Genomic DNA, 15,306 nt, shown 5'->3' on the forward strand with positions numbered 1-15,306 from the left:
TTTATGTGTCGTTTTCTTTTATAATATATCACAATTATTAAAATTAATAAATAATATTTAATTCTTAAATAATTTACAATCAAGTAAACATTACAGATTTTTTAATAATATTTTTTTATATATAAATGATTTCATGTTAGGCATTATTATGCAACTTGACATCTCAGTTAGGCTGAGACCTTAAGTAACAACAATCTTCTGGCATCACATGAAAAACTATTATTAAAAAAAGAAAAAAAAATATGAGGAACTAGGCTAAAATTCATATGTTAACAAAAACGATATATAGGTAGACTATATCTATTCATAAAGAATTCTAAGAATAGATTATATGGAAGCCTATTATACCAATAAAATGGTTCTCTATGAATAAATCCATAATTAGCCAACTTATCACCACATGCATAATAACCCTAAACCTGATTTTCCCACAATAATTCAGACAAGTAATCCATCGATTCTGAAGCATCCAAAGAACATTTGTTCTATCAGTAAACGTAGCACAAACCAAAGCAGAATCGCATTTCAACCATACATTAGTAAGCCCCATCTTTTGAGTTTCCTCCACAGCATATATAACTCCATAAAACTCAGCAATTAGAGCAGTCTGAACTTCAAGGAACGCAGAGAAAGCTCCAATAAATTCCTCCATACTCCCACGAAAAATACCTCCACAAGTAGCAAAATTAGGATATCCCTAGCAGCCCCATCAATGTTAATTTTAACCCAGCCCGATGAAGGAAACTCCCATCTCACAGGAAGAGGACAAAGAACTTTACTAGTACGAGTATTAATACCAAAAAACTTGATCACGTTGAAATCCAACATATCATTTTACAAGTTACCCACCAAACAAGTTAAATATTTAATAACCGAAAAACCTCAATCTTATCCTGAAAACAAGCAAATTTTCTCATACGCCATATCATCCCAATAGAAAAAAGTTATCATAGCAAGCTTAATCAATTTAACCAAAGGACTACCATCACTCTTAATAAAAGAAAGAAGATCATCTTTATTAGAGAAATGAGAAATAGAAAAAAATCTCGAACCCAACTCCAAATACTCAAAGCATTAGAGCATTCAAAAAATAAATGTGGAATAGATTTCTCGTGCTTTTCACAAAGCGTACACATATAACAAATATGCAAACCTTTATTCTAAATATGTTGATCTGTAGGAAGCCACCCATAAAATTTTTTCCAAAGTACAAGAGATTTGGAAGGCGGAATAAATGAAGATCAAGTTAATTTACCCCAACCACAGGGAACTTTTGGTTTCAGGAAGAAAGTCCTAGCCAATTTAAGAGTGAAATGACCAGACTCATCTAAAATCCCAATAGGAATATCGTGTTCTGCCCTCACCGTAATATGACTAAAAAGATGAGGCATCTGCTGTAAAGACAATGGAATATTCCGAGTTTTTGACCATCGGGCATTTTTTTTTCCGTTTTTACCAAAATGGGGTCGTTTTAAAAAAAGTTACAAATTTAGGCAAGTCGTGCCAAGTTGGCACGACTTCTGCCACGTCAACCCCTAAAGTCGTGCCAACTTGGCACGCTTTGTCCACGTCATATATATATATATATTTATTATTTTCTTATTTATATATTGAGTAGTAAGTTATGTAATGTTTAAAATTAATTTGATACATGATTTTATAAGGGTGTTAGTTTTAAGAAATAAAAAAATGAATAATTGTGTATGGATCATGTTTAACCGTAATGTAATATATTAATTTGGTTATTAGATTAATAAAAAATATGAAAAAATTGTTATTGCATTTGGAAATAAATAGAAATGAGAATTAATTATTTGGAAAATAAATAGAGAATTGTGGGGAATTTCAAGCTATACGTCTCTCTTGTCCACATGTAATTGTTGTTTGCTCATTTTGTCATTTACAACTAACGACATTTATCGCCCCAGTGTACAGTCTCCACAATATTTCCAAGCTTATGAGGTCTAATTTAATCCATGAAATAGATGATTCAATTCTAAATAAACAAAAAGAAAATGTTCATATTGCAGAACCGAAAGTCACAATAAAAACAATTGTCCGCACAAACAAGCTAGATAATAAAATTCAATTTCAAGTTTGATTATTAATTTCCTCATTTTCTTTACCTATGTATTTATTCCTTCATAAAAAAGTTATTTATCAAATTAATTTCAAATATTACATAACTTATAATTTTAATTATAATTAAATAATTATAATATATTTTTATTTATTTAAAAACAAGAAAATTTTAAAAAAATGATGTGGACAAAGTCGTGCCAACTTGGCACAACTTCAGGTTGACGTGACAGAAGTCGTGCCAAGTTGGCACGACTTGAGGCTGACGTGGCAAAGTCGTGCCAACTTGGCACGACTTCTACATATGAAGTCGTGCCAAGTTGGCACGACTTGCCCCAGATTTGTATGTTTTTTTACAGCGACCCCATTTTGGTAAAAAACAAATAAAAAAGCCCCATGATGGTCAAAAAACCGAATATTCCAATAACAACCTGTCCAAAACTGAGAAACTATATTCGAAATGCTAGAACCATCAGATATCCTTGCACTATGTGTTAAAGAAGTAGTAGAACACCATTTATCATTCCAAAAATTTATAAAAGAACTTGTACAACAATCCAAGAAGTATAATCAAGTATAGTAGAATAAAACTGCTTAATTCTAGGCCAAAGAGATGAAGATCTATAAATCATTTTAAGTTTGTATTTTGATTTAAGAATCCTGAGTTTCAAGAACAAAGACCAAGGTTTATTGCTATAAGCAAAGTTCCAAGCAAGCTTAAGAAGATAAACGTTATTTTCATGGTGAAGGTTAATAATCTTCAAACTGTCATTCTCAAAAGGAGAACAAAGCATAACCCAATTAACCGTAACTATGCCTTTTTTAATAAAATTATTCAAAACATTAAAATAACAATATTAAAACCTCAAAATACCTAAAGAATCAAAGATAAAAAAATGTAAGAAATTAAAAGTGAATAATTATTCGTGCGCCTCTTATTTTATGTGTCGTTTTCTTGTTTAATATCTATAACTTAGCATATCACAATTATTAAAATTAATAAATAATATTTAATTTTTAAATTATTTACAATCAAGTAAACATTACAGATTTTTTAATAAAATTATTCAGAACATTTAAAATAACAATATTGAATGATAAAAAAAATTATTGAATATAACTATTTTTGTAATATATAGTATGAAAGAGAGAAATTATTTATCCAAAAAGAATATAATATTTTTAATAATAAAATCAATAAAAAACGTTTTTATCAAAAAGTAAGAAATAATAATTAATTTTAAAATATTAATATTTTTATTTAGTTATTTTTCTTATTTATACTAACCTAGACATAATTTACATGCAATTTTTTTATGTATATTTATATTTATTTAAGTGAAATATAGATTTATATATATTCGTACGAAGAGAGCATATAAGAGTCATGTTATTAGATTTTAAAAAATTTAATTTAAATAAAAAAGATAAAGTGAAAAAGAATGAAGAGAAAAAAAAAACAGTGATAAAATTCTAAAAATTTAAATTAAAAAGCAATAACCGTCCATAAAAATTAAAGAAATAAAATTATATTTTAAAAATTAAATTAAAAAATTCTACATTCAAAATAGTTTCTAATAACTGTTTTAACATATTTAAAAAAAATAAAAAAACGTATGAAGAACATGCTTGAAAAAAATGATTTTAATAAATAAATAAAAAGTAGTAGTTAAAATATACACGGAACTCGGTATAGATAATTTTGAAAAAAAAACAGGAAAGAAACCCGTATGAAGAACGTGCTTGAAAAAAATATTTTAATAAATAAATAAATGATATTGATAGTTAAAATATTATTGATAATAAGAAATGATTTTACAAAAATGTTTATTTGAGCTCCATACTCTAAAAATTTATAATTTTTTTAAAATTTTGAAGCATTTTACATTTTACTTGTATATTTTTATCAAGAAGGTTTTTTTTTTTTAATTTTTTTATTTTCAATATTAATATTTATTGTAAATATAAGATGAAAAAGGTGTAAATCCATGATTTTAACATTTGAAACATAATGTGAATATATTAATATTAGTTCTTATCCATCCACATCATCTATTATTTGCTGTCAGAAACTACTCAGCATGCAAGGCAAACAACTGCTGCTTCAAATTATCAATTGCCTTTCCATCTCTGTCCCATTTTCAATTCGAAACGTTTCTCTTCATTTCTCTTCATCACAACCCTTCCACGCAACATGCTCAGAAGCCGCATATGGCAGAGGAGGGCTTTGATCTCTTCCAGAACCGTCTTTTCAGCCTCTGCCTCTTCCCACTGTTCATCATCTTCTTCCCCTACGCTCCCTTTTCGCTTTGTCAAACCTAATGCTCCTTCTTCACATGTCACTGTTAGTTCTCTCCCCTTTCCAATTTGATTCATCTCTTCTTACTAACAAATTACTGATTCATTGCTTTTGATTTCGCACTTGTAGTTCTATTTTCCACGTGTGAACAGGTGTTGGTTCTCCACTCAACCCGCTCTAGACCTTCCCGCTAGCAAGTTAGTGGACGTGCCGTTGGCTCAAACCGGCGAAGGTATTGCAGAATGTGAGCTTCTCAGATGGTATGTCCAAGAGGTCAGTGAATTCATTACTTGGTTTGTACCTTCATTGAGATTCGTTTCAAGAAGAAATTGATTTTATTGAGATTCGTGTCAAGAACATAGCATGCCCTAAATTGGTTTTTCTGAATTATTTGTTGGTTCATATTGGTAGGGGGATTATGTTGAAGACTTTCAACCGCTATGTGAAGTTCAAAGTGATAAAGCTACTATTGAAATAACGAGTCGCTACAAAGGAAAAGTTTCCAACATTCTCTACGGTCCTGGTGATATTGTGAAGGTGAGTTATTAAATCTCATTCTGTTGGGTATAGTTGAACTAAGATTATGTTTGTGGATTTATAAATTGTTTTTTTAGAGTAGATTGGTAAAAGTGTTTTTTTAGAGTAGATTGGTGAAAGAAGAGGTAGTGCTACAGTGGTGGTTTGTCCATGCCCCAAAAAAGTAGGAAACGTTTCCCGGCATATTAGTAATTATTAAGCGATGAAATTTATCATTATATTATTATTAAGGAATTGAGGGACCTGAGCAGCAAATAGGAAGGAAGTGAGTCAATGAAGTGGGTGTAAAGAAAAAAGAGAAGTGCCCTATAATTTTTCCTGGAGAGTTTCGAGTGAGATGGTCGATGAGAGAAAGAGAATGTAGATAGAAAGAATAACAAAATGCGTGCATGGAAGAAATGGAAGCTTTTTTTTACGATGTAGGAGGCATTTGTGGGTGGACCATCTAAATTCATGCAAGAACACATCCAGAGATAACATATGCTTTTTCAAAAGATTGTTCAAAGCTAAATTATTTGATATGCAATGTTTTGGAAATGTGTCTCTGGTATACATTCTCTTCGGATTCCGGAGGCTACTAGATGAGAAAAATACCCCCCGCAGCTTACTCCAGGGTCCAACCATCCATTTACTGTTTAATTTCCCATGCTGCCTCTTTGTGGTTATACAAGAGCATGACACATGGAGATGGTATGGTGCTGCAATTTATGTTGCAAATACAAAAGGGACCTGCCTGGTTTTTTTATGGGGTAATTCTTCGAAGCAGAATAACTGAGGAAGATAGGAATGTATTGATGATCTAAATTTTACGTGAATCATTTCGTTAAGTTCTATATGGGGCTGCAAATTTAATTAGGCATTTAAATTCTGTTGGATAAAATTGCAGGTTGGAGAAACTCTATTAAAGATATTAGTTGACGACTCTGCATTACCCTCTGTCACTCTTGGTGATTCAGAAACTGCAAAGTCACCTGATTCTGATAAGACATTAGTTAATGTGCCCGTGTTTACTACAGTAGTTGACGATTTAGACAATGCCAAGTTGATAGATTCTGATCCCGGAAAAGGAAGACAGACTGGAATTCTGTCAACACCTGCTGTAAGAAGTCTGGCTAAGCAACATGGTATAGATATAACTGAAGTTTGTGGAACTGGAAAAGATGGAAGGGTTTTAAAAGAAGATGTGCTAAATTTTGCTGTCAGCAAAGGAATAATTAAAGATCCATCTGCACTCTTGCATACTGATTCTGTAGAACAGCTTCAGGGAGCTGAAGGATACAACTACAATATCGCAACTAAATCTTATAGTCCAACTGAGGACAGGACAGTCTCCTTTAGGTAAAGCTAGATGCAAGCATAATTTAAATCCTTTCTTGATTTCTTTTTCTTGAGAGATGGTGATGGGTGCCAATCTGTCAAAGTTTTTTGCGCAAACATTTTATGTCAAATCATGGAAAATTGAGTATCTGTGGACCTCAGTGTTGCATTAGTATGAAAGTGTTTTCCCTTTCTCAGTTCTATAACTCAATTAGAATTAAGATATACTTATAATAGGTTAATGACCTTTTCTTTTCTTTTTGTAGAGGATTCCAAAGAGCTATGGTGAAATCAATGTCTCTGGCTGCCAAAGTCCCACATTTTCATTATGTGGATGAGATAAATTGTGATGCTCTAGTGGAGCTTAAAACATCTTTTCAGAAAAATAATCCTTATCCAGACATTAAGTACACTTTCCTTCCAATATTAATCAAATCACTATCAATGGCCCTCAGTAAGTACCCCTTTATGAACAGTTGCTTCAAAGAGGATGCATTGGAGGTCGTTCTCAAAGGTTTGTTTCTCAGACATAATCTGATGAATGATTCTTATATTTTTGCTTCCTTTGTAGCTTGTTTATGTTTAAATTTTTTGTAGAGTGTACATAATGTTTTTTTCTTAAGTTAAAAGTACAAGTTCAAGGAAAAAGCTACAATTATTTAGAAATTGAAAAAATATGGTGAGGTCAAAGAGGTTGCTTTCATTAGCCAATTGTCACTCTGGTTTTATGGTGCAAGTGTTTGAGAAGTTTTACCTCGTCTACTGTATCTATGAGTTTAAAACAAGGATTATCTTATCTTGCTTAAGGGATTTTCAAGGATAATGTTTTCGTAGTTTTCTTGATAATATTTTTAAATATTGTTTCACATCACCCGTAAGTACATGGTATTAAACCCTTTTCCATTTTGTGTTGACTGATATCTGGTGGTTATCAATTTAATGATTTATTTGAGGCAGTTGCTTCCGTGCCAGAGTTGACACGGAGGTTTATTTACTGTAGGTTCACACAATGTTGGAATTGCTATGGCGACACAACATGGTCTAGTTGTGCCAAACATAAAAAATGTCCAGTCTCTTTCCATACTGGAGGTTAGTTTATGAAAGGCTTGGTTATGGTTTTATCCTATTTTTGCTTTATTCAGCCATTCTTGTTTTGGTTGAAGTGCATGTCCATGGTTGCGATTTAGTTACAGGCCATGAAGACAAATTGTTCATATTTTCAATTGCTTGAATGAAATATAATTTTATTCTTGATCTACATTTCTGGCTTGAGCTTAATTGTTGGTTTTCTGAAAGCTGCTTCTCATAAAAAATGAAGAGACTATTTTCTCGGACTCCTTTAGTTTTAATAATAATTTCAGATTTGGAGACAAGACCAGGTGTTGTTGTTTCCTTTGATGAAGATCTATTTGCATAGGTCCCACATCATGTGTATATGATGTTTGGAAAGTGTATCATAGGAGAAATAAATGATGGGTGACAGTTAGTGGTTAGAAAGGTTGGTCTTTAGGATTTTGTGATTTCAGTTTGTAAACAGGATAATTCCTGTGGAGAAGGAAAACGTGTTTTCCTTGGGTGATATTCGAATACATTGCACAGTTTCAATAATACAGAGGTCATTCAGTATTTTTCTCTGTGTCTTTGTGTGTGTCTTTGTGGTGTATCTGTGTGAGTTCAGTGTACGTAACAATGCCTGCCATCTAATAAGACATTCTTGTGCATGTTCTTATTAACCTATTTTTCCTTGTACATGATTTTTATGTAGATAACCAAAGAGCTGGCAAGGTTACAACAATTGGCTTCAAATAACAAGTTAACTTCTGAGGATATAAGTGGTGGTACTATTACTTTAAGTAACATTGGAGCAATTGGTGGAAAGTTTGGTTCTCCACTTGTCAATCTGCCTGAAGTCTCCATTATTGCCATTGGTAAAATTCAGAAAGTTCCACGGTTCGCTGATAATGGAAATGTGTATCCTGCATCACTCGTGACTGTAAGTCTTGCATTTTTTTTCACTGGTAAACTGCATGAACAATGAAAAGAAATACATTTTTATACAGAGAACTACAATAATCTCCGACGATTTTTGTGTGTGTAGCTTTCCACTTTTTATATGACTGTTTAGTTTGTAATGTCGCTGAAGAGAAATAAAAAATGTGATTATAGAGAATACCCTATTTTAGCTGTTAAAAAGGGCTTCATAGCTAATTAGATTTTCTACTTTTACTGCAAAATTAGCGTTTATAGTTCGTTTGTCTTCATAGTTACAGTTAGATAAGTTAAATTAAATGTATAGGTTGAATTTGCATTGAACAGAGTACTTCATAGTTTGATTGACAAGTAAACACAGATTTGAAGTGTGAATTCATTTTTTCCCCAATTAGTCAACGTGTATTTTCTTAACTAAATGCTATTAATTATAATGATTTTTGCATGGTTAGAAGATGAAATGAACAGCAATTCTTTATTTGTTTTTCTGCTTCCAGGTTAATATTGGTGCAGATCACAGAGTCTTGGACGGAGCAACCGTTGCAAGATTTTGTAACGAGTGGAAGCAACTAATTGAAAATCCCGAGCTCCTCACGCTGTATTTGAGATAAAAATCACATGAAAGAACAATTACTGAGTGTAATTTATATGGGGTATCTCTGTATTGTTTACAATAAGAAGTAAATGAAGATCTAAATAAACCTCACTTTTCCAAGTTTGGTTTAAGAGGTAGCAGAGGGACAATTGTAGCGTACCCGGGTTCTTCTGTAAAAAAAATCGCTCTTTTGGAAAATAATGCTTTGCCATATCTCAACTGCAGATACTACCCGTGAACCGTAAAAGACGCTATGTAATGACCAAATGTGTTAATAAACAGGGTCATTGAGTAGTTTAAATGTTAATGGCCTTTTCTTTTATTTTATTGTTGAGTTTGGCCCATTTTGTACGTTAATTTTACTTCTAGGTTCTTTTTTTCCTATATATGAACGGTAGTTTTTACTAAATAATAATAATAACAAGCTTTTTTATGTTTTCTTTACTTAGTTCTCGATCTTTCTCCTTCATTTTTTTTTTTGTTCTTTGCATTCATTGTGCACAGGGTTTGTCACTAACCAATCTTGCACACTCTGTTCTTTGCCTCTGTTTTCTTGCTCTGCGCCGCCTTTAATATGGTAATCTTCGTATGAAGAGCTCTGCTGCGCTACTCTGTTCTCTTCCTTTCTCTTTCGTTTTATCTTGCATTTTTCATTTTTTGGATTTTTTAGCGTTTTGATTTTCTCTTTTTCTTGTACAGATCAATGGTTGACGAGGAGGTTACGCCACCCATCCAATTAAAACAATTGACAAACAATTTCTTGTATTTGCACCCAAGTGAAAGCCCCGCAACCTTTCTGGTCTCGTCAGTTCTTGACTCCACCAACTACCATTCTTGGAGCCATTCCATTATTACCGCCCTAAGTGCCAAGAACAAGGTTGAGTTCATCCTCGGTGATCACCTCGTCCTTCGAAAGATGACCCAAGTTTTTCTGCGTGGTCATGATGCAATAACATGGTGGTTTCCTGGTTAGTTCATTTAGTTTCACTCCTAATTAGGCAAAGTATAATTTGGATGGATGTTGTTGTTGAAATTTGCAACGTTTTGAAAACTTGCTATTCTCAGGGTAACTTATTCCGTATTTTTGATTTACAATTAGAAGTTGTCTCTTTAAGTCAAGGTTTCTGACTACTTTACCAAACTGTGTATTATTTGGGATGAGTTGGAAAATTTTCGACCTAACCTTCTATGCACCTGTTCTGTTAAGTGTTCGTGTTCTGTTCAAGCTGTGATAAACCAAAGAAAAGGTGAAGATCGTGCTATGCAATTCCTTAGGGGTTTGAATGATCAACAGTAACATTCGTTCACATGTTTTGCTCTTGGATCCTATATCTCCCATTCAAAAAAAAAATTTCTCTAGTTGTCCAACAAGAACGTCAATTATTTGTTGTTCTATAGTACTAATGCTAGTCGTACTATTTCATCCAATCCTTTGTTGTGTGATTTTTTTGGTAAACTATAGAAACCAATCTGGTAGAAAAGTCTGCACCTACTACGGATAAGTCACCCTGAGAATAGCAAGTTTTCAAATCGTTCCAAATTTCAACAACAACATCCATCCATATTATACTCTGTCTAATTGGGAGTGAAACAGAATGAACTAACCAGGAAACCACCATGTTATTGCATCGTGACCACGCAGAAAAATTTGGGTCATCTTTCGAAGGACGAGGGTGATCACCGAGGATGAACTCAACCTTGTTCTTGGTGCTTAGGGCGGTAATAGTTGAACGACTCCAAGAATGGTAATTTGTGGAGTCAAGAACTGGTGAGACCAGAGAGGTTGCGGGGTTTTCACTTGGGTGCAAATACAAGAAATTGTTTGTCGGTTGTTCCGATTGGATGGGCGACGTAACCTCCTTGTCAGCCATTGATCTGTGCAAGAAAAAGAGAAAATCAAAACGCTTAAGAAAATAAACGAAGAAATCCAAAAAATGGAAAACGCAAGATAAAACGAAAGCGAAAGGGAGAGAACAGAGTAGCGCAACAGTTCTTCATACGAAGAGCTCTGATACCATAGTGAAGGTGTAGAGCAGGAAAACAGAGGTAAAGAACAGTGTGTGCAAGATTGGCTGGTGGCAAACCCTGTGCACAGTGAATGCGAAGAACAAAAAGAGAGATAGAGTGAAGGAGAAAGATCGAGAACTAAGTAAAGAAAACGTAAAAGCTTATTATTGTTATTTAGTAAAAGCTACCGTTCATATATAGGAAAAGAAGAGCCTTGAAGTAGAATTAACGTACAAAATGGGTCAAACCCAATAATAAAAGAAAAGGCCATTAACAGTTTAAACTTCATATGTATTTTCTCTTCTAATCTATGTGGCACAGATACGGATACACTGACACGATATGGACACGGAGATACGTATAATCTCTAAAATGTAGGACATGGGGACACAGATCTATATATTATATAATTTTGAATTATATAAATTGAAAATAAATATTTATGTGCAAAAGTATGTTTCATATTCTTTTGGGAGCAGAAAGATATTTTTCATGACTGGTTCAAAAAAATTTGTTCCTTATTTTTATAATCATAATAAAAGTTTATATAATAAATTTGATTTTTAGAAAATTATTGTATTTATACTTTTTAAAATTGTGTTAGAATCGTGCTAGAATTTTAAAAAATCCAACAAATATGTTTGAATTGAACACTTCACCGATAAGTGTCATACGAGTGTCGACATCGATACGTGTGTCTGACACGGATATGTCATTTAAGATAAGTGTCTGAGTCTCATAACTTCTCACAAATTAGAAAAAAAATGAATTATTGTTTATCACTTCGTCTTTATTTTTAGTAGGCATATTTTGATAGATGATAGGATGTTTTATACTTTCTATATAATATTATTATTTTTATTTTTTTTATTAAATACTACGAGTATGTGCGTTTTTATTAATGGATAGTAAATTTGGCCTATTAGTAAAATTTAAAAATAATGATAAATTAAATGGATTAACAAGTTTTATTAGTTTATATTCAATATTAGAGGTAGTATTACTAAACATTAGTTTCAAGACTAGGTTAATCTACTTGTAGTAATACTGATATCTGTTTGAAAGAAGGGAAAAAGAACGCGGAGGGATGGAAAATATAAAATAGACGTTTTCTTTTCTTGTTATAAGAAAAAAGAATAAGAAAAAAAAAATACGAGACATGATTTTTTAGTCCTTTCAAATTTGTAAAGAGAATGTACGGTCGGACCGGACGACCGAAGATATAAATTAATAATATAATATCATAAATACGTGGCAAGAAAGCAGTTACAACTAACGTTGAATGAGTCAATGATACACTGCGAAAGACACTCCCGTGATATCAGGAAGTCACTACACATGACTTGGAGACCACTACACACGTCTTAGTGAACTGATTATCTGGCCTACGCGGGAAGAAGTCCAAGTCAACCTATAAATAAGACTTCTGAGGGGGGAAAAGTACGTTTTTTCATATCCTAAGAGAATAGACTAAACACTAGCACTGACTTGAGCGTCGGAGTGCAATCACAGGTACCCCCACCGACTGGCGGAGCACACGAGCTGGAGAGGAAAAGCTTTAAGAGATTGGAAGACTACTGACACGATAACGGATTGTGTACCAAGTGGACAATTTTACTTTGGCCCCAACATCCATACAGGTACAATTGGCGCCCACCGTGGGGCCCGGGTAATTTTAGCCTCCCAGACGCAAGGATTTCAGGAGGTAACGATGGTTTCGACGATGAACAACACCAACAATGATGGCATGGCGGAAGGACAAAGCTTGATGATCCAAGCCCTCCAAGCTCAGATGGAGGAACTGCGACAGAAGGGAATAGCGGATCAACTGCGTCACGAAGAGGATCAACGCAAACAGGAAGAAGAGTGGTGTCGGCAGGCAGATGAGATGGCTCACTTGAAAGAGCAAAACAAGAAACTGTTAGAGTAGATTGGAGAGTCGGTCAGAGAGGAACAATCCCACGCATCCAGGCCACCAACCCATCAAACTCACCAGATTCATCAGACGAATCACACTTTCCCCACACATCTAACTCACCAAAGCTCCAAAAATGTCCTTTTCAACAATGAAGAAAACCCCAAAGGCCACCCTTATACAAATGACATAATTGTTGCATCACTCCGTGATAAGTGGAGAGGTTTGACTATGAACCTCTATGATGGTTCCACTGACCTGGACGAACACTTAAATTATTTTTAAAACCCAAATGACCCTGTACATGGTCGATCAGACAGTATGGTGCAAGGTCTTCCCGACATCTCTTCGGGAAGGTCCTTTAGGATGATTTACAAGACTTCCTGTTAATTATGTGACGGACTTCAAAGTTTTGGAAACGAAGTTCACTACCCAATATGCAACGAGTAGACCTCATTGTGTCTCGTCCATGTCTCTCCTCAATGTGAAACAAGAAAAAGGTGAATCCCCGAGAGCCTTTATGGACAGATTCAGCAAAGTCTATATGGGAATTAGGAATGTAAATCCAGACATAGCAATGCATCACTTGGTCTCGGCCGTACTACCAGGTCGATTCACTGAAAGCCTCATAAAACGGTCACCGTGCAACATGGATGAACTGAGGACAAGGGCCACCAAATTCATGCAGATAGAAGAGCACATCGACTATCACATGAAAACACAGGTCGAAATCGCCGAAAAAGAAAGAGAGAGAAATAGGGGCACTCGTCCTCCCATGACAAGAACCAACCAATTCCGGTCAAACCGAGGTCCTCGGTTCCACCATTACACCCCTCTGACAGTACCTAGAGGGAAGGTGCTGGACGAAGCTTTACAGGCCGAGCTTATCTCGACACTCAAGCAAGCGCAAACACCACATAATGCAGATACAACCAAACGTTGCCAATATCATCGCAACTATGACCATACGACCAAAGGTTACCAAGCATTAAAGGATAAGATAGAAGAACTCGTCCAAGCAGGACACCTCTGCAAGTTTGTTAAAACAAGGTCACCTCAGCGTGACACTGACTATTCCAGAGACAAATAGCACTTTGGACAAAAGGACAATCGAAGCTGTAACGATTATCACCGTACGACCTGGCAAAAATGAAGTGAGAGTTCGGTCAGGCGTACTCGCCCCCAAAGTGAGAGCCCTGAGCACAGAAGCCGAACCAAACAAAAGGTTCGCGAAGTCATTAACACCATCGTTGGCCCATTGTCACTCGGTGTACCACCTCAGGAGGTTAATTATATTGCAGACGGCTTCGCAGGTGGTGGATGCTCTAACTCTGCCAGGAAGAAACATCTGAGGGCGATTCAATCCGTCCATTCAACTTCGACACATAAACGTCCGCACATACCTTCAATCACCTTCACCGATGATGACTTCACCGCAATCGATCCAGCACAAGATGACCCCATGGTCATCACGGTGGAGATAGACAAATTTGTGATTGCTAAAGTTCTGGTGGATCAGGGCAGCTCGGTCAACATTTTATATTGGGAAACTTTTAAGAAGATGCGAATTTCGGAAGCAGAGATACAACCTTATGATGAATAGATAGTTGGATTTTCAGGAGAACGGGTGGATACTAAGGGGTACATTGATTTATTTACCACCTTTGGCGATGATTATCTTAGTAAGACAATCAAAGTCCGATACTTGTTGGTTAATGCCAACACTTCTTACAACATACTGCTCGGACGTCCTTCTATCAACAGGTTAAAGGCTATTGTTTCTACTCCTCATTTGGCTATGAAATTTCCTTCTATCAATGGAGATATTGCAATAGTGCATGTTGACCAAAAGACTGCACAGGGGTGCTATGTAGCAAGCCTAAAAGTCGAGCCAACTAGGCAATTATATACTACGATAGACGACTGATCCCCCAGCAGAAGGGGACGATCGTTGGAGAGGCGTTATAGGGGCAAAAATTCCAAAAGACACTTGGTTGCCCTAGTAGATCTGGATCCACGGCTGGATGATCCTCGCATGGAGGCTGGAGAAGACCTTCAGCAAATATTCCTTCAAGACAACGACCGCAAAACATACATAGGAACATCCCTGAAGTCTGACGATCGAGAGGTGATAAGCAAAACCTTGATAGAAAATGCAAATCTTTTTGCCTAGACCACTGCAGACATGCCCAGGGTAAATCCTAATGTCATCACTCATCGTCTTTCTGTATATAAAGAAGCCAGACCGATAGCACAAAAGAAGAGAAAATTAGGCGAAGAAAGACGCAAGGTCGCCTGAGAAGAAACTGATAAGTTGATTCAGGCCGACTTCATCTAGAAAGCCCACTACACTACGTGGTTAGCTAACGTAGTAATGGTAAAGAAGTCTAATGGTAAGTGGCGAATGTGTGTAGACTACACGGACCTAAACAAGGCATGCCCCAAGGATTCTTACCCACTGTCGACTATCGATCGGCTGGTCGACGGAGCTGCTGGGCATCAGATCCTCAGTTTTCTGAACGCATACTCAGGATATAATCAAATCCAGATGCACCCACGGGATATGGA

General features: G+C 35.2%; 2 protein-coding genes across 3 annotated transcripts; both read left to right on the forward strand.

The window, feature by feature from the left end:
* The first annotated feature begins 4,092 nt into the window (after nt 1-4,092).
* Nucleotides 4,093-9,138, forward strand: LOC137806950 (lipoamide acyltransferase component of branched-chain alpha-keto acid dehydrogenase complex, mitochondrial). 2 transcript variants are annotated; one of them, XM_068607348.1, is made up of 8 exons: nt 4,093-4,423; nt 4,508-4,651; nt 4,790-4,915; nt 5,802-6,253; nt 6,499-6,746; nt 7,233-7,321; nt 7,998-8,225; nt 8,719-9,138. In XM_068607348.1, exons 1-8 carry the CDS (start codon nt 4,274-4,276, stop codon nt 8,830-8,832), a joined length of 1,551 nt encoding a protein of 516 aa, XP_068463449.1. In that variant the 5' UTR covers nt 4,093-4,273; the 3' UTR covers nt 8,833-9,138. The 2 variants fall into 2 exon arrangements, 1 of the variants encoding a protein (XP_068463449.1); XR_011080454.1 differs by having other exon boundaries at nt 4,144-4,423; nt 7,205-7,321.
* Nucleotides 9,139-13,207: 4,069 nt separating this feature from the next.
* Nucleotides 13,208-13,828, forward strand: LOC137839460 (uncharacterized). The gene has a single exon (XM_068648574.1). The coding sequence runs from the start codon at nt 13,208-13,210 to the stop codon at nt 13,826-13,828; it is 621 nt and encodes a 206-aa protein (XP_068504675.1).
* Nucleotides 13,829-15,306: the final 1,478 nt, after the last annotated feature.

The sequence above is a fragment of the Phaseolus vulgaris genome, chromosome 3, assembly GCF_000499845.2.
Source record: "Phaseolus vulgaris cultivar G19833 chromosome 3, P. vulgaris v2.0, whole genome shotgun sequence".
NCBI classification, from domain to species: domain Eukaryota; kingdom Viridiplantae; phylum Streptophyta; class Magnoliopsida; order Fabales; family Fabaceae; genus Phaseolus; species Phaseolus vulgaris.